General features: G+C 41.4%; 2 protein-coding genes across 2 annotated transcripts; both read left to right on the forward strand.

The window, feature by feature from the left end:
• Positions 1-52: 52 nt before the first annotated feature.
• Positions 53-502, forward strand: LOC108602712. The gene is made up of 2 exons (XM_017990866.1): positions 53-114; positions 172-502. The coding sequence occupies exons 1-2, from the start codon at positions 110-112 to the stop codon at positions 410-412; spliced, it is 246 nt and encodes an 81-aa protein (XP_017846355.1). The 5' UTR covers positions 53-109; the 3' UTR covers positions 413-502.
• Positions 503-3,172: 2,670 nt separating this feature from the next.
• Positions 3,173-17,940, forward strand: LOC108601552 (sulfhydryl oxidase 1). The gene is made up of 2 exons (XM_017989451.1): positions 3,173-3,176; positions 16,346-17,940. The coding sequence occupies exons 1-2, from the start codon at positions 3,173-3,175 to the stop codon at positions 17,938-17,940; spliced, it is 1,599 nt and encodes a 532-aa protein (XP_017844940.1).
• The last annotated feature ends 4,403 nt before the right edge of the window (positions 17,941-22,343 follow it).

The following is a 22,343-nucleotide window of genomic DNA, read 5'->3' on the forward strand; positions in this document are numbered from 1 at the left end:
GATTTGCGTATTGATCTGTTTGCTTGTAATTTGACATTCTTACAGTAGTAGGCTTGGCGATAATTTTCCAAATTGTTCTGTATTTCTCGTAAAAGCCCATAACTGAACTATGGAGTAAGTTAATACTATGTTACTTTATAGAAGATCGACTAAACGCGCTTAATTGAATAGACCCAGCCTTATTTCAATATTTTTCTGGCGTATTGCCGTGCAATGGCTATATCCATATAGCTATATGAATTCTGATATTCAGGAAGTTCTCGGTGCTGATTATTCCTATTGGGTCAAAAGTTACCAAGAACGTTTTGAGGAGCTGAATCTACTGCTCATACGAGAAACTATAAAAAACTTGATGGTTTCCGTGCTGCTTATTGAAACGCTAGACTTCATGCGTAGGGGCATAATGCTATAGACTACATATACACGTCTTTTGTTTGATACTTTATTTGATTATTTTATTGACTATCAAAAGTAAACAGGCAAACACAAGAAAATATCGCGTTGAGCGAAGTGTGCAAAAGCACAAATTTTTTTGTCTTGGGCTAGGTCCGCGACATGCTTCGACTGTCGTCGTTGCTGTTGTCATTGTTGTTGTCGTCGTATAATCAGTAAATTTTATTTTTAAAAATATTATTAAACAATATTTGCTTTAGACATGCAGTGGAATAAACTTTTAAGCACTTGCTGGCACATTGCGACGCACTAAAAAGCGTCTGACCGGCTATGGATTCGCTCTTTGTGTAAATTAAATTTAGTTGGAAATTGCATTTGATAATGAATAGTAATAATAGTAATACAAATGTATATATGCCTGATCGTAGACTATATGCTAGGAGGAGTTCATGCCACATGTCTCATGTTATTTGCCAAATGGGAAAGAAAACAAGCAAATGTTTATCTGCGCACGCACTTGGAGCTGTTGGAGCTCTCAGAATGCATTGCGCAAATAGACTTTTGCTTTTGGGCTTTACATTTTATGAGCGCGCCAGCAATTTTTAAGCAAACTTTGTTATCGGCCAGCACTGTCACTTTTAGGCCGCAAAACTATGAGTGCTCCCCCCAGCTCAGCTCAGTTCAGTTCAGTTGCTACTAGGCAACGTTTACTGTTTGCAGAGCAGAGCGGAGGTGGCATGTGAGTTCAAGCGCCTGACTCAAGGCGAATGTGTGGTGCTCCACCACCACAGTATCCGTATGGGTTGTTGCGTTTGCTGCTTTTGCCAGCTTATCAACCTCAAGCACTTCAATTGCTTGTCCGGCAAAAGCAAAAAGTGCTAATTGTAGCACTACCTAGGGAATGTTTATCTGCAGCTAAAGCAAAGCTGTGTGTGTGTGTTTGTGTGTGTGCGTATGCGTGTGTATTTTTCGTTATACAAAAATTGTAATTCATGCATGCCAATGCAGACGCCAAAGTTTCAACAGAAATCACTCAATCATAACCAAAAACGTAGACGAGAGCTACAAAAAGGGCATTTGCTCTTGTTTGCTGCAAGTGCGTGCCGCGTTGCATGCAACGTTGCAAGTCTGCATACACATGCATATTCCTGCGCCTTTTTTCAACACACACACACACACACACATGTCTTAAAGCACTGAGCTCTGAGCTCTGAGTCTGGCGCCGACCGAGCCTATTTACTTGTTGGCTTGTGTATTGACCACAGCTACGACCACCTACGCCTGCTGCTCCCAAGCCCGTTGCACTTATCACTTTGTTGTTGCGCTAATGACTTGCCGCCTTACTCTCTCTCACTCTCTCTCCCTCGATGGGACTTGTAAACTCTCGCACTAAGTGCAAAATATATATGAACGTAACGTGTGCTGGCTTCTAAAACGTTTTGGCATCCCAAATGTATGTGAAAGAGTCAAAGCTCTTGTTCCACGACGACATGCCATAAAAATTATGCATGAATGTATGTATTTGCTTCATTTTACACACACTCAGGAGCCCCACCCGTGCCCACCTCCAACTCCAGCAACTCTCCATGCAGAGCGCTCCTTTTATATTCGTGCCCAAATAAAAAGTTGCCCTCGACTAGCCCGAAAAAAAATGCAAGAGCAGAGTGGAGAGGCAACGTCGCATTTTTACGGCTCCATTCATGTGACGACGGAAGTGTCAAGTGGCTGTTGGCAACTCATCGTCGACAAGCAACGCTTGCTTATTCGCTCGCTCTCTGTCGCTCTTGCTGGCTGGAGCTGCTGCGTCCTTTGCGTCAACGTTGCCACGTAGAGTCCTCTGCTGCGCTGCATCGAAAATGCCGTTATTGTTACCAGTTGTCTACAAGCCTTACAATGCCGCCTACCACCCACCCATCCACCCACTCACTTCAGCCTTTATCAGCTACCTATACGCCGTGTCTACGTGCGGCAAGTTACATTCTGATTCTGATTCTGACTGCATGCTGCATGCCCCAATGCCGTCTGCCGTCGAGTGGCAAACTTTTTTTTCGCATGTGGCAAGCACGCATACATACACACACACACACACACACACACACATATATATATATATGCATTATTTTTTGCATTTTTTTGTGCATATTCATATGCCCTTCATTTGGATAGCTTTGTTCTTTTCTTTTTTTTTTTGGTACAGTTGTGTTTTGTAGGGTTAAGTGGCTGGTGTAATGCAATCCAGCAAATGCAGCTGCAACACAGTCTTAATTAATGCTGCACTAAACTCTTGTTTTATTAAATATATTCGCACTAATTCAGCTTACAATTTGATTAACAATTAGAGCCTTGCGGCTATTTTGTTTGCAAGTTGACAAAAGCGCGCAGCAATTCTAATTGCAAGTTAGTCAGTTAAATAACCAGCAATGGCAATACGATTATATGATTACGCGGCATGCCGCCTGCCGCATGCTGCATGCAACCAACAGCCAACAGCACACAACTCTCGATTTCAGGCCAGCCACTTAACTGGCAACCGTTGCACATTTGCATTGCCTCCTCGTTGTCTGTCTGTCTGTCGGCCTGTCTCGCTGTCTGGCTAATGAAATTCGGTTTGTCTGGTCTGGTCCGGCTCCGGCTACAGCGACGACCTTCAGCTGTGTGCTGTGCTGCTGTGCTGAACTTTTTGGCCAAACAAAAACGCCCAAAAAAGTGGCGGCGCCCATTCATGCTGCCAAGGCTGCTGCTGCTTCAACTGGTTGCTGCTTGTTATTTTTGGCTCAACATGGGTACGTGCTTGGGCTGGCTGTGCGGCCTTGCAACGCACACACACATAGACACAGATTATGAGAGTGCTGCAGCTGTATGGCATTGGCATTGCAATAATAGTGGCCTGGCCTGGCGTGGCGTTAGTGCAGTGTGTGCGTTGTATTTTTGGCTTGCTGCCTGCCACATTGCGTATACGTGATGCTCGAGCATTGTGCTCTATTTCGGTGTGGCTGATTCATTCAGCGTGCGCTCAATGCAACTTTAATCACTTCTAAGAAACTTCTCACATAACCAGCAGCTATCAACTGGTGACTCAACTAGTCTTTAAGCACAATAAATAATCACAAAATTCTGCACTTCAATATTAAACGGCGCTTAAATAGTTTTGCATATCAAATCAAAAGAGATTAGTAGCTTAAGCTTGCAGCTAAATTACTGTGTAAGCTTGGCTAATAAAATCATGCAGTAGTCTGAGCAAGCAGCTGTGTTGCCATTGGCATTCAATTAAATTTAGAGCAGCATTTAGGTTTAATAAATTATGAGTTCCAGCAAATATTTTTTATAATCATGTAAGAATATATAAGTTTCTTACATGATTATAAAAAATATTTGCTGCTCATTTGTATCTCTATATATAAGTCTAATTTTTAGAACGTATTTAATTTAGCACATACATATTTTATATACAGCCAAGCTTCCCCAATTTTTGTGGCATCTTTCAGCGCTTGTAGCATTTTTGATTTTTGATCTATGTTTAAGTTTTTTATTACATTGTCTGGCCAAAAAAATTCGGTCTATCAGATTGACTGACCGTCTCTTGTACCCCAAAAAATATAAAAAAAAAAGAGAAGATAGAACATGTGTCTGTCTAGCTGTCTATTCGATTTGCTGTAATGTAATATGCGTTTATGCCAAGCTTCATGCTAACTCCGCAGCTAAATGCTTGAACATTCGATTTATGCAGACACACATACAAGTAAGCTCATGTGTGTGTGTGTGTCTGTGTGCGTGTGCATGCGTATGATTTGATACTTATGTATGGATGCTGCTGCGCTTATGTGTTTGTGTGTGTGTGTTTTTTTCTTTGCTCGTTTGCATATTAAAATTTCATATGCAATTTTTTTCTACTTCTTATTTTTTATTCTTTATTAATATCTAGCAGTTATTTTTGCTGTTGCTGCTTGTCTAGCTAGCGACTTGCCTTGCCATCGAAACGAAACGAATCGAATCAATTGTTGGCTAGCGAAATTAAATTTCATTTTCATGTGTGTTGAGAGCCTGTCTGAGGATTTGGCATTTGGTAGTAGTTGCTGCTGCTGCTGCTGCTGCTAGCAGCCAAACGGTCTAGAGCTAAGCGCAATTTATTGAATTATTTAGCTAGCAGCTGCTTAACTCGATTTGCGCGTCACATATCAAGCAACATAACAAACATATGAACATAGCCATATGCATGTAAAAATGTTCATTAATTTATTTGTCGACGACGACGACGACGTCATTGAAAATTAGACAAATTGGCAAAGTCAAAATGCCAGAGCGACAAAAAAAAAATGCAAAGAGAGCGACAGCAAGAGAAAGAAGTTGCATTATCAATTTGCGCATAATACACTCACACACACACACATACAAAGCAGGCACTGACATTTAAGTAGCAGCGACTCGCCCTCGCCCTCGCTCTCTTCGCTCGCCCTTTGCCTTCGCTCTCGCATATTAGATGATATGTGCTACGCTCTTTTTTTTGGTTTTTGCTGCTGCTTCTACTTCTTTTTGTGCGCTTCGACGCGTCACCAACTTTGCTCAGTGCGTGAGTGTGTGTGTGTGTAAAGTTTATTCAACTAAACGTGTGGTTCATTGAACTTGGCCGAATGGCGAATATTCGGTTGTCGTAGGTTAGGGCGATCCCATTGTGCATTCACTTAATGAAGTTGTATGCGAGTTATGGACACGCATACACTCACACAAAAGACGAACTGCTTGACAGACAGTTTGACTGACTGACTGACTGACTGACTGACTGAATGTGCGACAAAATGCATTTACACACACACACATATGCATTAAGTTTGCATAAAAAGCTGAGTGTAGATTTTATGAAGCGAGGCAACTACGTTTGGGGCAGGCAGCCTTACATGTGTTGTCTAGGTACGTCTCAAGTGTGGGGTGTGTGAGGGGTGTAACTGCATTTTGGGCTTAAGAAAATGTTAAGCCCATTGATGAAATGCATTAAAAACGGCAACGTGTGTGCGCTTTGTAGCTATTTAATATAATATTAAGATTAATTCACACAGTCTTAAGTACTCACATTAATTTGTAAAAAAGCGCAAATGTATGTTCGTCCGTCTGTATGAGCAACAAGAACTCCGAAACTATAAAAGCTAGAGCTACAATATTTGGCATATATATGCTGCTAATCCTAAGTCTTAATATTTTATTGTTTTTATTAATTTGTTCTACAATGTGTTTTGGCTTTTTGATAGTTTATTGACTCACAGGAAAAGAGAATACTTGATGTTGAGCGAAATGTGAAGCGCAACCGAAATACAAGCTAACAATGACATATGTGGCATGCCCCAATGCCTGCCACCGCCTGCATATGTATATGTGTGTGTAATTTGAGAACATTTGGAGAAATCTGTAAGCCAGCAAAAAAAAAAAAAAAAAAGAAAAAGCCAACTATGAGCAGATGTGTCGCCTAGCTCTGGTCACTGCTAGTTTCAAAGGCCTAAACCATTGCGCCCGCCGCTGTTGTTGTTGACTTTGAGGGCTTCATCATCTGCTTTTGGCTTAGGTTGCCTGCCGGCCGGCCCGGGCCGACTGCCTGCAACGAAAACTGACAGCGTCGAGCCATTGAAGTGGCTTAGGTTTTGGAGTAGGCGCTGCTAGAGACCAAACTGGTGGTGGCCAAGGGTAGGAGACAACAGAATAAAAAATAAAGAACATGAGCAGCAGCAGCAGCAGCGTCGTCGTCGTCGGCGCATTTCAAGTTGACTTTATTTTCAACTAGTTAGGCCTGGCCAACATTTTTAGCCTGCTTGATGAATTGGGAATTAATGCGTTTGACAAGAACTTTCTTTAGTTTTTTGAAGTGAGCGCCAATAGAAAAACGTGAATTGTCAATCAATGTGCCTGTCATAACTACAAACTAAACTAAAGAGTATCGCAGAGTCGTCTAGCTGGCGTTTGTTTGTGAGCATTTTTGGCATTTGATATCTATTGTTGCTATTTAGACACACAAACTCTTTTTTTTTTTGTTGTTCTGCTCACACTTTATACAAACTAAGCCTTGTTACTCCCTTGGGCCCTCCCCGTTGGCTGCAAGTTCAATGCACTTTATGCGCAGAATTTGTTGCCTAACCAGCCGAAGAACAAACGCAGCGGACAATCCACACATACATACATAAAAAACAGACAAATATGTTAACTGTTGTTGTTGTTGTTGCTGCTGCTCGGTTACTCTTTGACGTCAACATTGGCAGCAGGTGTTTGACATTGCGTCAAAGTCTTTGGGCCTGCTGCAGTTGCTGGAGTGACTGGGACTGGGACTGGGACTGGGACTGCGACTGGGACTGGCTGACAGGAAGCCATAGAGCATTTGGCCAAGCTGTTTTCATTGTTAACAAGCATTTTGTTGTTGTAGGTCTGGCTAACAGTCAATCAAATCGAATTACAAACTTTTTAATTAATAGTCGCTCAGCTCTTTCATAATTTATTCGGCCATAAATTAATGCCCAACTAATCAATAACTATATATGGCTGTGCTTCAATTCAAATTGAAGCGTAATTACTTCAAATAACGCTATGATGATTCTAAAATAAATATCTCTCTTTAGCTTTGGAGTGGCTGCCTGGCTGGCGTTCCAACTAATTTTGCCTGCCTGGCCAGCTGCTATTGATAGGTAAATATTGCGCATACGCACCGTTGAATGGCACTAGGGCTGCGCTGCCTATTTGGTTATATTTATCGTAATTTTTCTAAACAGCAGCAAAACGTCTGCTGACCAAATGCACACGCATAAAAGGATTTATTGATCTGCCTCTAACCAGTGCAAAAAAAAAATGCACAGCCGACCACTACGCAGCCCAAAAGGGTGAAAGGTTCTGGGCAAAAGTTTTCTACTCCACACACGCTGCATTTTTATTTTCCCTTGATATTTGTAAAGGCAGTTGCTGGTCGTTCAGTTGCCAGGGGGTGTGGCAAGACCTATGTGCTGTCTTTGAAAATGACGCACGCATTTCTATATAACTCGAACTCTCATTTAGTATTTACTTCAATGTGCACGCACTGCGCTGTTTGTTTGATTTCAAATAACTTTAGTTACAAATAATTTTTGAGCTTTAAGTGCAGCAGGTCTGGCGCTCAAAAATATGCGGCCAGCCTTCGGCATTTCCTGTCGCCCAAAAATGGAACGAAAAATAAAAAGCGTTTGAATAAAATTCATTTCCCAAGCGCACGACAAAGCCATGTCGAGACTCTCTCTCCAAAAAAAAAAAAAAAAAATACTATCCCTGCATTGATAATTAAGCAAAGTAGACAGTGACAGAGTGAAAAGCTAAGCAGTGAGCTACAGTCAAGCGACTAGAAAAATGCTCTATGCTAAGTAGAAATCAACTTGGCTAAATATTAATGAAGTTTTTACTGAGCGAAATGTAAAGTCAAAGCTAAAGGCAATTGTCATTTTAATTAGATTAGATGGCATGAATATTTAAATAAATGCTGCTTTTAGTTTTTCACATTTTTTGCAGTGTATAATGACAATAGCATTTGTTGTAGCCATTTAACTTGTAGCGTGTGACGAATTTTTAAATTATTTGTTTTGGTCAGCGGGCTATAAATTTAAGAGCTTTTCGTGTTAGCCCATGCTATTGCCATGGGTCCTTGCATATTTGACAAAAGCAGCAAAAAGCGCCAGCTAAACTGCCTAGTCGCTCAACATCGCCAGCGCCAAATAGCCCAAACGACAAACTTATGATAATTTAGAAACGTTGGGACAGGCAAAAATGAAAATGAAAAAAAGAACGTATAATGACATTTTAGTACATCGTCTATTATTGCCTGGAAACATGCTCTTTTGTTGTTTGTCGAAACATGCGCAGGACCTCAGCAGAACAAGCGACGCGACTTCAGTTTGTTTGGCTGAAAAATTATGACCGCTGGTGTATTGCAAATTATATTTAATTAATGTTGCATTAAGCTTTGCTTAATGCTCCTTTTTTTTTTTTGTGTTTTTTGTGCTGCAAGCTAAATGCAATTGCATTTTTAATTAGACGACCTTCTTTTGCTGCTGCTGCTGCTGCTGCTGCTGCTGCTGTTACCGTTAGATAGAACATTTAGCTACTTAATTTTGAAATATTCATAAGGCTGCAAATGCAAATGCAACAAAAACAAGTTAACTTGCAACACGCAAGCAACACAAACTCTGCAGCTTGTCCAAAATGAACGCATATTTCACTTGGTGCAGGCACTTTTAACACCCACTGTCGCTCAAAGACACTTTAGCTTAGTTTTTTTTTTTTCTGTTTTAGACTCATTAGCAAGCCCTTGTCTTTAGTTGCTACCAATAAATTTGGGATTGTCATGGGCAGACAAACAAAAAGTTCTAGGCCTGGCTTGCTGACAAAAGAGTTGCAAGTTGGCTTGGCTTGTTGCACATAATTTAGCCAAGTTTTAAAATATGTTGCCATTTGGCAAGCCAAGAGGCCACAACGTGCAACAGGCGGTAGCAGCAGCAGCAGCAGCAGCTGCCGCTTAGACGTTGATGGTCATGCCAGTCACACACAAATACACACACACACATGCAAGTTGAGCAAAAAAAGTGGTTTTCTATATATTTTTCTAAAATCAAAATGTCCAGTTTTTTGTTCATCAACGCGAGCTGATTGTTGTTGCTGCTGCTGCTGCCGCTCTTTGGCCAAAGTTGTCGCCGGCTTTTTGCTGCGTCGACGACTGCCAGTAATGTCATTAACTTGGTCGCCTGCTCCAGCTTCAGCTACAGCTGCAGCAGCAGCTTCATGTGCGCTGACATGGCAACATGATGCGATTTGAGCATTAATGTTTGAGTTTTTTTTACAGCAGCAGCAGCAGCAGCCCAAGTTGTTTGCTTCTAATTTTGTCAAAGTGCAACAACAAGTAGTAGAAAAAAAAAGTGCGTGCGCAATTATAAAATGCATTTCATTGCTGCTGCTGCTGGCCAAGCGAGATGCAATGACTTTGATTTTGTGTCGCCAAATTGCTGAGCTCAAGAGTTGAGCTACTACTACCAAAGGAAGAGGTTCATTAAAAGAGTATTTCAACGCTGATTTCGCCACACATTTTTTGATTGCCCTGAGTCGCGCTCTCTGTGTCTCGCACCTGCCTTGCTACAAGCTCATCATCATCATCATCATTATTATTGTGATTACCCTCTTGCTAGTTTGCTAGCCTAGCCTGCTGCCGTCTCTGCTGCTGCTGCTGCTCTCACTGATTGCTGTCAGATTTGTGGCTGTGGACTAGCAACTGCTGCGGCCCAAGACATTGAACTTGCCTTCGCTCGAGAGTTCCACTGCCAGAAAAAATGTATACCTACCCATAATATATTTTCGTTGCGAGCATAACTTAACTGATTGACACTCAGGAAATGTCAGCATTTTTGATTGGCTTTCATGCCGCGCCGCCAAGCAGCCAAGCAGCCAATCCGCCAATTGAGTGTTAGACAAAAAGGCGAATTTGCATTATTTTCAATTAGAATTCATGAACATGTGTTGGCCAAAACGCACACACACACAACTGCTTTATAGCCTCAACACATGCATAAGCACAGCACATCACATCACATCAACTATGCATTTACTATATGCAAAAGGGCGGGTTCATTGACGCGTCCCACAGAACAGGAATCAAAACGAAATAAGCCAAAAATAGCAAAATACAAAAAACCAGTTGCGATAAAATGCACCAAAGCAACTTAACTTCACTCAAAACACAACACACAACACAACAGCTCAAGAAATATTTTCATAATTTTTGCATTTTATAGAATATAAAAAAGAAAATAAACATAAAAGTGTTAACACGTTGTGGGCTTTGGCGTAGCAACTAGTTAATACCCTAGCTAACAAATATTTATTTGAAGTGTGAAAAGCTTGGATAGTTACTTAAAATATTTTATTTTATAAAGCAACAATTAGTTTACTTTTTATATAATTATATTAGAGCATTGAAGCTAATTAGCTTTGAAGCATTTTTAGCCAAAGCAGCAAAGGGTTTTAAACAAAGCACAAGATGCCAACAGACAACAACAAAATTACAATAAAATTATTGTAAGTATATTATAAAATTTAATAAATAAATTCACAAATTTTGAGTAGCTACTTAGCGTAAAAGGATTGGCATTAATTCCCTTTAACTTATATTAAGCTCTTTTATAATTTGTCTCAACACTGAAAATTGTTTTAAGTGTTTCTATACATTTGGCATTAATTAAATTATATTTTATAACAATTTTTAAATTCAATTGTATTGTATAAATAATTCTTAACAAATTTAACTAAGCAGCAGCAGCTTTTGTGCTCTTTTATATATTTTTAAGCATCACTAAAAATTGTTTTATAAGCTTTACATTAGGCCACATTTATCATTCACATTTATTTAGCTGCTTTATGCAACTTATATACCCTTTAATATATTTTTGCATGTAGCATCAATCGTCTTTAGGTGCGTTGACCGTTGCCAAGGCTATGGCAGCAATGCATAGTTTTTGTTGTAGTCATTATCACAGCTCACGCTACAAGTTTTAGCCAAAGGGCCCAAAAACTAAGCTGCAACTTGCATAAGTGTGTGTATATGTGTGTGTGTGGTCTGTCGCTAATTAGCCGCTAGGCTGTGCTATTGAAAGCTCGGCCTGCTCTGCTCTGCATTTGAAGCTGGCACACATTCCATTCAATTTCATTGATGTAATCGGCTTGGGCCTCACTCAGTGTGCAGTTCATTCATGTGGCTAGTTGTGGCCCACAGCGTCAGCAGCGCCCATTGTGTGTATCGGTAGCTTGCGCATTTGGCTACTTCAGTTGCCAAGTTGGCAGCTTGGGACACACCTACCACAACGCCACGCTAATCATGAGCAGACTGTGTGCGCCGCCAGCGCGTGGATAAATCAAAATGCAGCCGAGACCAGAGCCAGCCAGCTAGCCAGCCAGTCAGACAGACAGACAACGAGCCAAGGCTTAATCCAAAGCCAAAGAAAGTGCCGACTGTGGCTTGAGCTTGAGCTTGGGCTTGAGCTGATCCTCGTGCTTAAGACAAAACGCAAACGTTCGCTCTTTAGTCGTATCTTTCACTTTGATTGCAGTCAAGCCACTGACGTTGGCTCGGCTCGTGTGGCGCGTGTTGCGCCCAAGTTGTTTGCCTTGCGGCAGTAACAACAGCAACAACAGCAACTACTAAATGCTGTTGCTATTGCTATTATTGTTATTATTGTACTTTTAGCTAGTGCTGCAGCTACTGTGTGTTTACATATGTTGCGCCGTCTGTCTGATAACTTCATCATTTTGGAACTAACTTGCAACTCGCTCGCTGCAGCAACAAATAACGCGAAGCTCGCCATAGTTGTGCGTAAGTTCTAATGAAAACCTAATTACAAAATCAGCCAATACTCTTAAGACGCGCACATAATTAAGGCGCGTCGCACAACTTGGCCAACTGCCCATGAAAACAGAAAAAAAAAAAAATACAAAACACATACACAACGCATTTAAAAGCCACATTAATGACAAAGACGCAGACGCAGGCGCTGAAGCAGACGCGACCACTTTGGTAAAATAGGAAATTGTTTGCTGCTTTCGTTTGAGCGTTTTTTTTCGACCATCAGCGACCGCGATCAGCGCCAGTTGCTGCTGCTGCTGCTGCCGCAGTTTGTCCTCTTTGACTGTTTGTCGTTTGTTCACACACACACACAGACTGCAGCGTTTTCAGCATTTTTAGTTAATTTACCAGGAAAAACATTTGAAATTCTTAAAAAAAGTTGCATTCAAGTAGGTAGCCTAGCCTAGTCTTATGTAGAAAAAAGTGCCTAGGGTACAACTAGACAACAGTAGGCACTAACTAAATACTCTATAAAATTTAATAAAAATGTTGTACTCAGAAAAACAACAGTACGAATTATTTATTTATTTATTTACAAGATTAAATATTATACAAACTAATATAATATAAGTGGTGAGTGCTAGATACTAAGGCCATCGACTTGTACAAATTATTAAAATACTTTACATTTAAATACTTTAAATCTAGAATTAAGTTGTTCAATTAATTGCATTTCATGATTACTTCAATCAAATAATTCGCTAGGTGGAACATAGCATATAATATTCTATATAGAATTTAGACAGAGTTTGCCTGGATTTGAGCATTGAGTTGAAGAATATTCGGGAATTTAGGAGTTATGTATTTCAAATTTGGGTACCAACATCTTTTCCCTTTCAATTTTTAGCATTTATTTGGCATTTCTTTTTCTGTTTATAAGCACTAAAATATGCTTTAATTTATTTGCTATATGATTTAAATTTTATTTTGTTTCAGTGCTTATCATAGAGCATTCACATTTGTCTAGTTTCTAGATTTCTCTAGTTGCCGCCAGCAGCGAGCTGGGACGCGAGGCAAGGCGCTGGTGGTGCTGGTTGCATAGACTAAAAATCGCATTCGATCATTTATGGGATTTTATTTGGCGCGTCAGCAAATGTTGCTAAGCAATTTATTTATGACATTTTTTTGCCGGCCAGCAGCCAAGAGATTCGTGCAGAAATTTCTGTTTGCTGCTTGCCTCAGAGTCGTAGTTACAAAGTCAAAGTCAAGTTCCATATTCATCAGCTGCAACACTCTTCATTCTTCATTCTTGATTCTTGAGATGTTGTTGCTTGTTGGTTGTTGGTTGCTGCTGCTGCTGTTGTGCGTTTGTTGTCGCTTGTTGTTTTGCTTGTTTGTCTTGTAATTTTTCGTTGTTGTGCTGTCGCGTTGGCTTGTTGGCTTCGTTTTTCTATCGAAACCCAAACTGGATTTAGTCTTAAATGTAGCGGCAAGCTTTGGCCGCTCTCAGCGGACAACTTGGCTTGGTAGTTGCAACTGCAGCAGTTGCAATTGAAAATTGTTGTTGATTTTAAGCATTGCATTTTAATTAAGTGCATTTTAATGAGGCATCCCATTGCCTGTAAAAGCAACCACACCAATTACACATACGCATTTTAAAGTAGTTCGAGCCGAGGCTCGAGGCTGGGAACACAATGCACACGCGTCTGCTGCGTCTCTCTCTCTCTAATTAATCAAAGCGTCTATACTATGGCAAAAAGTCTATTTAAATTAGTCTTGACTTTTGTGGTCGGTTGGTCTACACTGCTAAGTTAGAGTAGACTGTGCAAATTGTTGGTCTAATTCAATTCCAGGCAGCAGCAGCAGCAGCAGCAGCACATTTGCATCCATTAGCTGAGCGCTCTAGCTAAATGGGCAGTAACTAGTGTTAACTCTAGTAGGCAATTGAGCATATTAATTTTTAAAATAAATTAATTAATACAAAAATTATTTATTGGCTTGATTTGTTTATTATAATTTGATATTTAATTAAACTAAAATGTGCTTTGCTTCAGTTTCAGTTGCGATCTTCACTCTAATCTATGCACTGCTAATTGGCTGCTGCTGTTAAGTTGCTGCTGCTGTTAAGTTGCTGCTGCTGTTAAGCTGTTAACAGCAAACTCAGCGTCTTATCTACACATTCAACATATTTGTTGCTTAAGCTATTTGTTTATTATTTATTTTCAATTTATTTGTAGCGCATTTAGCTTGCAGCCTAGCCGACTGCTTTTTGCACCTTTGCTTTAGCACCACCCAACCAGCAACTGGCACCCACTCTGTTGCATTAAATGGCATTTTGCTGCGTCCATTTTTTCATTTTTCAAATTGTGTAATTTTCATTAGTTTGCCTGGATTTGCCGACAAATTAAGAGCTGTTGCTATCTCGCTTGCACTAGGCCAACCAATCACTCACTGCTCGCACTGCGAGGGTGGAGGGTGATGTCCTGGACTGGGCAAAGTGCGTATGAGTGTAGTCTATCTGCCAGGATACGCATTGCCAAGAGAGAGAGAGAGAGAGAGAGAGTGGCGCATAAGCCTTGCAGGCTGTCGATGTTTGTGTGGTTTTCAACTTTTTTTTTTATATTTTGCTTAGCTTTTGCTGTTGTTTTTTTTTGTATTTTATACGCAAATAATTGTGAATCTCTTTTTATATTCTGACTGGCAGCAAGGTTTATTGTTTGTTTGGTTTCGTTGAGTTTTTATATTTTATTTTTAATTAAAAGCGGAAGTAAATGCTGCTGCTGCTGCTGCTGCCAGGCTAAAGGGGATAAAGCTGAGTTTGCTGCGTTGGTTCAGTTGTCAAGTGCATGCGTGTGTGCGTTAGCATGTGTGTGTGTGTGTGTGTGGGGCACTTTGGCCATATTGTAGTGTTTTGCTAACAATGCAATTTTCAGCGCATTGTTGCTGCATTTAGAACTCCCTCCTGATGGACGCACATCAAATCAAAACCTTCGGCAACGCCAACGCGCCAACCAACGTCCGCCTGATGAAATGTCAAATGCGCTCCCACTTACTACACAGCCCATGTAAACAGTGTAAAGCTCTACGGAATACAGTTACGGATACGGATGCAGCACCGCACCAGTGTGACTGCTGCTTAGAGCTGTGGACATGTCGTCGCTGCTACACGCACAAACTAAACCAAACTCAACAACAATAAAAACATGGCAACAATTCAGAACTGAAGAGTTTTTCAAATAACGAAAAAAAAAACGAGAAAAAAAAATTGCAAAAAAATCGAGAAAATTAAAACAAAACAAACAACGAGGCAATGCATAAGGGCATGAGGCATGCGGCATGAAGCATGAGGCATGCGGCATGAAGCATGCGGCATGGTATCAACAAAGCTCAGGCTCATCAGCCTTTGGCTTTGCCTCAACGCTGTGTGGCACACGCATGAGATGATTTTGGTTTGGCTTTTGATTGACGAACTTGCAGCAGTTGCTGCTGCTGCTGCTGCTGTTGCTGTTGTTGTTGCCTCGGCTGACTGCAGAACGATCCGCTTTTCACTCAAACTCATCAACGTCAACGACGCATTCAAATCGTTTTGATGGACTGCCTCCCACACACACACACACACAGCTTCCGTACGCGGCACATCCTGGCACAAAATAAAAAAAAAAGCAGCAGCAACAGAATATTTGTATTTTACGCAATTTTTACTGACTGCCATGTCTCTTGTCTCCTTTAGCTGGGCTGATTTGCAAACCGATTTGCTACATTGTTCACGTCAGTCAGCGCTTTGTTGATTATCATATTGTTGATACGCATAGAGTCGTTGGGTGGGGGTGGGCGGGTGAGTGTCGCATATGTTTGCATTGCTATTGTCTTTGGCTTTGGCTGATTGAAAGTTTGTGTCGACAATTATTGTGGCATTAAAATTTTTAATATTAAAATGCAGCTACTGTTGCTGCATTTGTATTGTCAGCCACAGCCACAGCTTATTTGGCTTATATTACGCATACGCAGTGTTGTTACGCTTACAGTGCAACGCGCTTTGACTGGCAGTTAATTTGCCATAAATTAAAGCTCAGACGCTGTTGCAATTAAATTAGCCTGGCAACAAGCTCAGGCTAACTATAAATTCTTGCCAAAAAGTTTTAAGCTGCTGTTGAGTACTGAGCACAAGTTGCCCCAAGTCTGAGCGGTGAGTGGGTGCGGGGGGTTGAGCATGAAAACAATTCTGCTTTCACACCAAGCAAACTTTTCTCGTTCGTGCTGGCAGCCACAAACTTTTAGAGCAACTGCTGCTGCTGCTGCTGCTGCTGCTCCGTCTAGTCTCTTGTGTTTGCTCTTTTTGGCAGATTTTCGCACATAATCTGGCATGTAAATGATACCAGCAGTTTGTTAACTTGTCTGCTGCGGCAACTTGTTGCAGCCACTGCCTATTATTGTGCAAAGAGCATTTAAGCCAGTTTATTAAATGCGCGCCTGTTGCATTTGTTTAAGTCAAAACTTATATATAGCAAGGCACGTACGCTGCGCTTTAATAACGCGCGCGGCTCAACAACTAAACTCAGTTGTGCTTCATACATAAACCGGCAAGCATGCGACGCTTGCTGCTGCTACTGCTGCTGCTATTCGTCGCTGCAGTTGCTGCACTGCTTGAGCCAAGTCTGTATAGCGAGCAGGACAATATTCGTGCGCTGGACAACAGCAGCTTGGAGCTGCAGCTGCTGCAATCGCCCAAGTGTGCGCTAGTGGAGTTTATCAATTATTTCTGCGGCGACTGCAGACGCTATGCGCCCAGCTTCAAGCGCCTAGCTGCGCAGCTCTACAACTGGCAGCGCGTGATTGAAGTTTACGCTGTGGACTGCGCGCAGGAGCGCAATGTGCGCATTTGCCGTGAGTTTAACATAAGCTCAACGCCTACGCTGCGCTTCTATGCGCCGCACTTTCAACGCAGCGAGCAGCAGCTGGGCGTGGCTATCAGCAGCTTGCAAACGGAGAGCATATTGCAGCAGTTAACTGAGCTGCTAGCAAATATTACGTATACGCATGCGTCGCAGCCTAACTTTGCGCCCATTAGCAGTGTCGAGGCAGCTCAAGCGCTGCTAAGCAGCTGCCAAACTGAGCAGCTAGCGCTTGTACATAGCTCCGTGGCTAAGCGCATTATATTGGAGCTGCTGCCTTGGTCCATGCTGAGCGTGCGTGCATTAGCTCAGCCGCAGCTATTCGACAGCCTTGGCTTGGATGGCAACCAAACTAAGTTATGCATAGTAAACTGTGCGGGTCAAGCTGCAGCTTTGCCGCTTGCCAACAACAGCGTCGCTGCTTATTTGGCAAGCATCAGCGACTTGCTGCGTGCTCGCGGCTTTGCGCCTTTGCCTGCTTTGCCTTTGAGCAACAGCTCAGCGCACAGCTCCGACGAATTTTACTTAAATGCTGAGCAGTCCGCGTTACTCGCGCATGTGCTGCACTCGCCGCCGCGTGTTTATCGCGCTGATCTGGAGCAAGCCATTGATAAGCTGCTGCACATTGAGCTGCCCAAGGTGCGTTTATTTCAAGGCGACAGTTTGCTGGCGCTGCAGCGTCTGCTGCACTTGCTGCAGCTGCACAATCCGCTCAATCGCAGTGGCAAGCTGCTGCTGCAACAGTTGCACGCCTTTGTTAGTTGCCACAATGCGTCAAGCGAGCTGAGCGGCTTGGCGCTGCAGTTGCGCGTGCTGCAGCTGCAGCAGCAATTGCCCAAAATCTTCAAAGCTCAGCGTTATGTTGGCTGCGTCGCCTCGCAGCCGCTGCTGCGCGGCTTTACTTGCGCGCTCTGGACGCTATTTCATTATCTTAGCGTGCAGTCAGCCAGGGCGCAGACTTTGCCAGGCGGCGTCTTCTTGGCCAGCGTGCACGGCTTTGTTAAGCATTTTTTTGGCTGCTCCAATTGCGTGCAACACTTTTTGGCCATGGCCGAGCGTCGTCAGTTGTTTGCAGTGCGCCAGCGAGATGCAGAAGTGCTTTGGCTATGGCAAGCGCATAACGAGATTAATCAGCGCTTAGCTGGCGACAGCACCGAGGATCCCAAGTTTCCCAAACAGCAGTTTCCCAGCTACAGCGAGTGCAGCAATTGCCGCGAGTCCAAATCACAAAATGCCAGTTGGCTGCCGTCGCAGGTGCTCGCGTTTCTGCAGGACTTTTATAGCGAACAAAAGCTGAGCAATTATGGACTGCCCACAACAAATGGATATGATTAAGCAGAAACTACATAATCAATATATTTGTATTTATAAATGTTCAAGCTTGAGTGCAGTATTTGAGCTACAGACACGTTTGTTTTATTAAACGTGCAAATATGTCAACAATTTATGGCAATAAACAAAACGATGTAAACTAATTTTTATATTAATACAGCGCTAATTTTAGAAGCACGGCAAATACACTGATCGTCATATTTATTTTGAGTAAAAACTGTTTCGTTTAATTTTATTTCTTTAGGGAATTTTGTCGAATTTTATATTATGATTAATGCCAGAGCTGTAAAAGATTTATATAAATTGGAATTTAATTCCTTTTGAATCTACAATTTATTTCATTTATATTTTGATTTTAAGCTAATGAAGTAATAGTTGAAAGCTTTCAAATTATAAATACAAGCTCTGATCTGTATGATATTAATTCATAGAAAGTTTATAATGCGTCTTGCTTGAAGAATTGAAAGTTAGGAAAGAAAGAAAGTTCCGTTTGCCACATTTTGTTAATTTTACATATTCTACTCTTATATAAATCGACCCACCCTACTGCTTATTGCTTGTTAAGCTATTTAAGCCATTAAACTTTACAATTAATTTCGCTGTTTAGTTAAACCTTTTGTAGCAATTCTTGAAATGCCAACAAATATTTATCAACTGTCAATGCTAATTGTGTTCAATTGCTAAATTAAGCGTACAACTTGAATTAAGTGCTGCTCAAAAGCCAAACAAAATGAACTCCCTCTACGCACTTCTATGCATGCGTATGCGTCTGTATGTGTGTGCCTAATAAATGTGCACATGTTTGCTTGCAGTTGTGTTGGTAACGCGGCACGTTAAACTGTGCACATTAATTATTTATAGAACATTTTTGCAAAATATCTACGCACTAATTTGCGTTAAGTAATCGATGTGGTGGAAAAATTTTCACGCATGCACACATGGGGTGACCTGACAGAAAAGTAATGCAGCACCCACACCCCAACCCCCCGCCAGCACTCGCAAAGGGGCATGAGAAAACAAAATGGCCCAAGCGTTAGTTAAAAGTTACCCTGACGTGTCCTAGCTCAAAAGCCCCCCCACCCACACCGCAGCCCAATAGATTTTCTTGTGCGTAAATTGGTGCTGGCAGAACTTTAAAGGTGGGTTAGGCATGGGGGGGTGGGGTTAACATGCGTTTATATAATTACGCTTATGTAAAATTTATAATATGTTTTATGTATAAATAAAATGCACACTGTCAAAAGAAGTCGGCGCTGTGCTGTGAGTTGTGTTGCGGTGAGCTGCAGAGTTTATTGATATTTTTTACACACATACACACACACACAGCGACTTGCAGCTAAAGTTATTGCATAAGCGTGCGGGCAAAATGGCTGCCAGCGACTTGCAAACGCAACTGTACGCAATTTTGTGCGTTGCGCAATTTTACGCACTTTGTTCGAAGAACAAAATTAAAGGTGTGCATGTGTGTGTGTGTGTGTGTGTGTGTGAGGCCGTAAATTTAACACACGCAGGAAACCGGAAACCAGCGCCCATTTGTAGCAATGCCGTTTATCTTTTTGTTACGTCCAAAATCTCAAGTGTGTGTGCAATGCGTAAAATTGCGTAAAATATAGACAAAAAACGTAGCAGTCTTGACTTTAATAGTAAACGGATATTGTAGCCTTTTCCCATATGAATTTATGCATAGAGAGACCCAGGCCAGGGCCGGAAGCGCGCTAATTGGGCGTTGCCTTTGAATTTGAATTTGGGCCCAGCCAGCGCGCATTTTTTATTCAATTTACATGCAGTAATTGGCAAGACTCTAGCAGTGGCTTCACTGCATGTGCATGCATTTAACAAAAACAATAAGCTGAACTAAAAATTATGCACAAATTATTGTTTAGGCATTTAATTTCAAATGAAAACAATAAAAGCGGCAACGGCAGCAGCAGCTTCGGCCTGCCTGCACTGTTATAATTATGTAAAAACAGTCTAAAGATTGACTTGCCACAAGCGCATGTGAAGCGTACATAAATTTTCGAAAAAAAAAATGAAAAAAACTGAAAACATGTTGCAGCGGGCGCGCTTGCAACGTAACCCGGTAATTATCAATGGCTCAGCTAGCAACATTGTCTAGTAGCTTGACTTTGACTCCCACAGGGCCCAGGCCCCAGCCCCAGCCCAAGCACACACGCAAAAAAAAAATAACAAAACACAATTTCGTAGCACTATTCTAAGTATTCGCCCAACTGTTATCTATGCCAAACTTGAGTACACTTTTCTGTAGGCACAATTAAAAAATATGAAAAAATGTATGCAACTGACAGAGGCTAGGGCTGCAAAAAATTGAATAGTAATCAAATCTTATGTTAAGCATTTAAAGTTCTTTAGTCAACACTTTACTCCTGTTTATGGAGAGTCCTTTATTATATTTCATTAAGTAATCAAATCTTATGTTAAGCATAGCATAGCAAAATAGTACAAATATTTGTTAAATTATGTAAAAATGTTTAATATTTTATTATATTTCATTAACCAATATTTTTTATTTTATTTTTAGCAAGTTCAATTCAATTATTTGCCATACTCTCACCATATTGAATAGTTGGTAAGAGCTGCTTTGATTTTTTACATGCTATGAATAAGTTTGAATTAAAAACTTTTTAATTATTAAAATTTGTAAAACCAGAGCTGGTTTTTTTTTTATACTTTGTAGCTACATCTTCATTTTAAAGTTTTTTTTATTGAACGAGCTTGCAGCAATTGCTTTATTTTTGTTGTTTTATTAAAACTAAAATCATTAAATTCTGTGTCTGACCCAGCCCTGGTTTTCTACAAAAACAAAAAAACTTCTCTTTTTGAATTGTTGTGGCAGCATTTGAGCTCTATTAAGTGCACTTAACGTTATAGCTAATGTAGGCAAAGCAAAGCTAACGCAATTTGGCAACAATTTTCCCAACAACAATAATAATAATAAGCCTTGCTACTGCCACTGCCACTGCCACCCGCTCTTGTGGCCTTAGCCAACTTGAAATCCCACAGTCTGTGGCAAAGCGCGTAATTAAAACAATTTAAATTTTGTAGTGCACAAGCCCAAAGCCAAAGTCAGCGCCAACCCTGGGATGTGCCTTCAAATAATAATTTGCTTAGTTTATGATGTGTATGCTAGGCAAAGTGTATATGTGTGTGTGTGTGCGCGCTACATAAACAGAACATTGAGTTTTTTTTGTTGTGCAGTTCATTTTGAATTTGTTTTTTGTTGCTGTTGCGCACAATTTACTCACTTGGCTGCATTTTAACATATTTTGTTACGTTTTCTGCAGGCCGCGCTCAATTGTTGTAGTTGCTGCTGCTTTTTTTTTTTCAGTTGGCTGGCGTGTTGTGCTTCTTGGCCTTACCTCAAGTTTAATTTGTTTGGGTTTTCATGCAGCAACAGCAGCAGCTACTGTTGTGAATTTCATGTGCATCTGCTGCTGCTGCTCTCAAGTCGAAAAATATTTGTGCACGCAAAAAATGTTAATTACCCACGGACTCGCAGTGCAGCGAGCAAAAAAGCAAACCATCAATGTGGCTGAGGCATTAAAATATTTAGGTTGGTTCTGGCTTCTCGTCTTCCCAGGCCCGTGGCCCAGCTTCAGAGCTTCAGCTCCAGCTCCAGCTCCAGCTCAGCCGTTAATGCAACAGCAACTGTAACAAATTGCAATGTCGCACATCTGTCTTTTGCTATGGCTGTGGCTCTGGCTCTGGCGTTTGGCTGGCTGCCTAAAAAACAGACTCAAGATCAGCAGCAGGCCCTTGACGTTTTGCTGGACTCATATTTATTTTTGCAGTCGTCTCTCTTGCATATAAAAAACAAATTGTCGTTGTTGTTGCAGTTGCTGCTGCTGTGGTGGCTGCTGCATTGCCAATTACCGGCCGGCGGCAACCCTAGCAATTTGGTCATATCCGGCCCACTGGCTGCTGCTGCTGTTTGGCATAGGAAAAATCCAGTTTTTCTTACACTTGCGCTGGCAATGATTTTTTTTTCGTTGCCTTGGCCATCAATTTGCCTCCCAAAAGATATTTTCGAAAATATCAGGCAACAATCAGTTGCGCGTTTTTATAGCAATTATTGCTAGATTGTCAGCTAGAGCCTCGTCTGGCTAAATTTGATACGCAAAGCTCAGCAGTCAAAGTCATTAGCAGCAGCAGCAGCATTTAGTTGGATCATTATGTGGCTCGTAGTTGTTTGTAATGCAACTAATGAATATGGAACTTGACGTTGACTTTAACTTCTATGCTCATGTCCATGTTGCAAGCCACACGCTGTTGCTGTTGCTGCTGCTGCTGCTGCTGCTGTTGTTGGCTATTACAAGTTTGGACGCGTCATGCAGCCAGTTTTCTTTCTTTTTTCGAAATTTGTTTTTGTTGCAACATGCAGCAGCGCA

Source organism: Drosophila busckii, chromosome 3R (genome assembly GCF_011750605.1).
Source record: "Drosophila busckii strain San Diego stock center, stock number 13000-0081.31 chromosome 3R, ASM1175060v1, whole genome shotgun sequence".
Lineage (NCBI taxonomy): Eukaryota > Metazoa > Arthropoda > Insecta > Diptera > Drosophilidae > Drosophila > Drosophila busckii.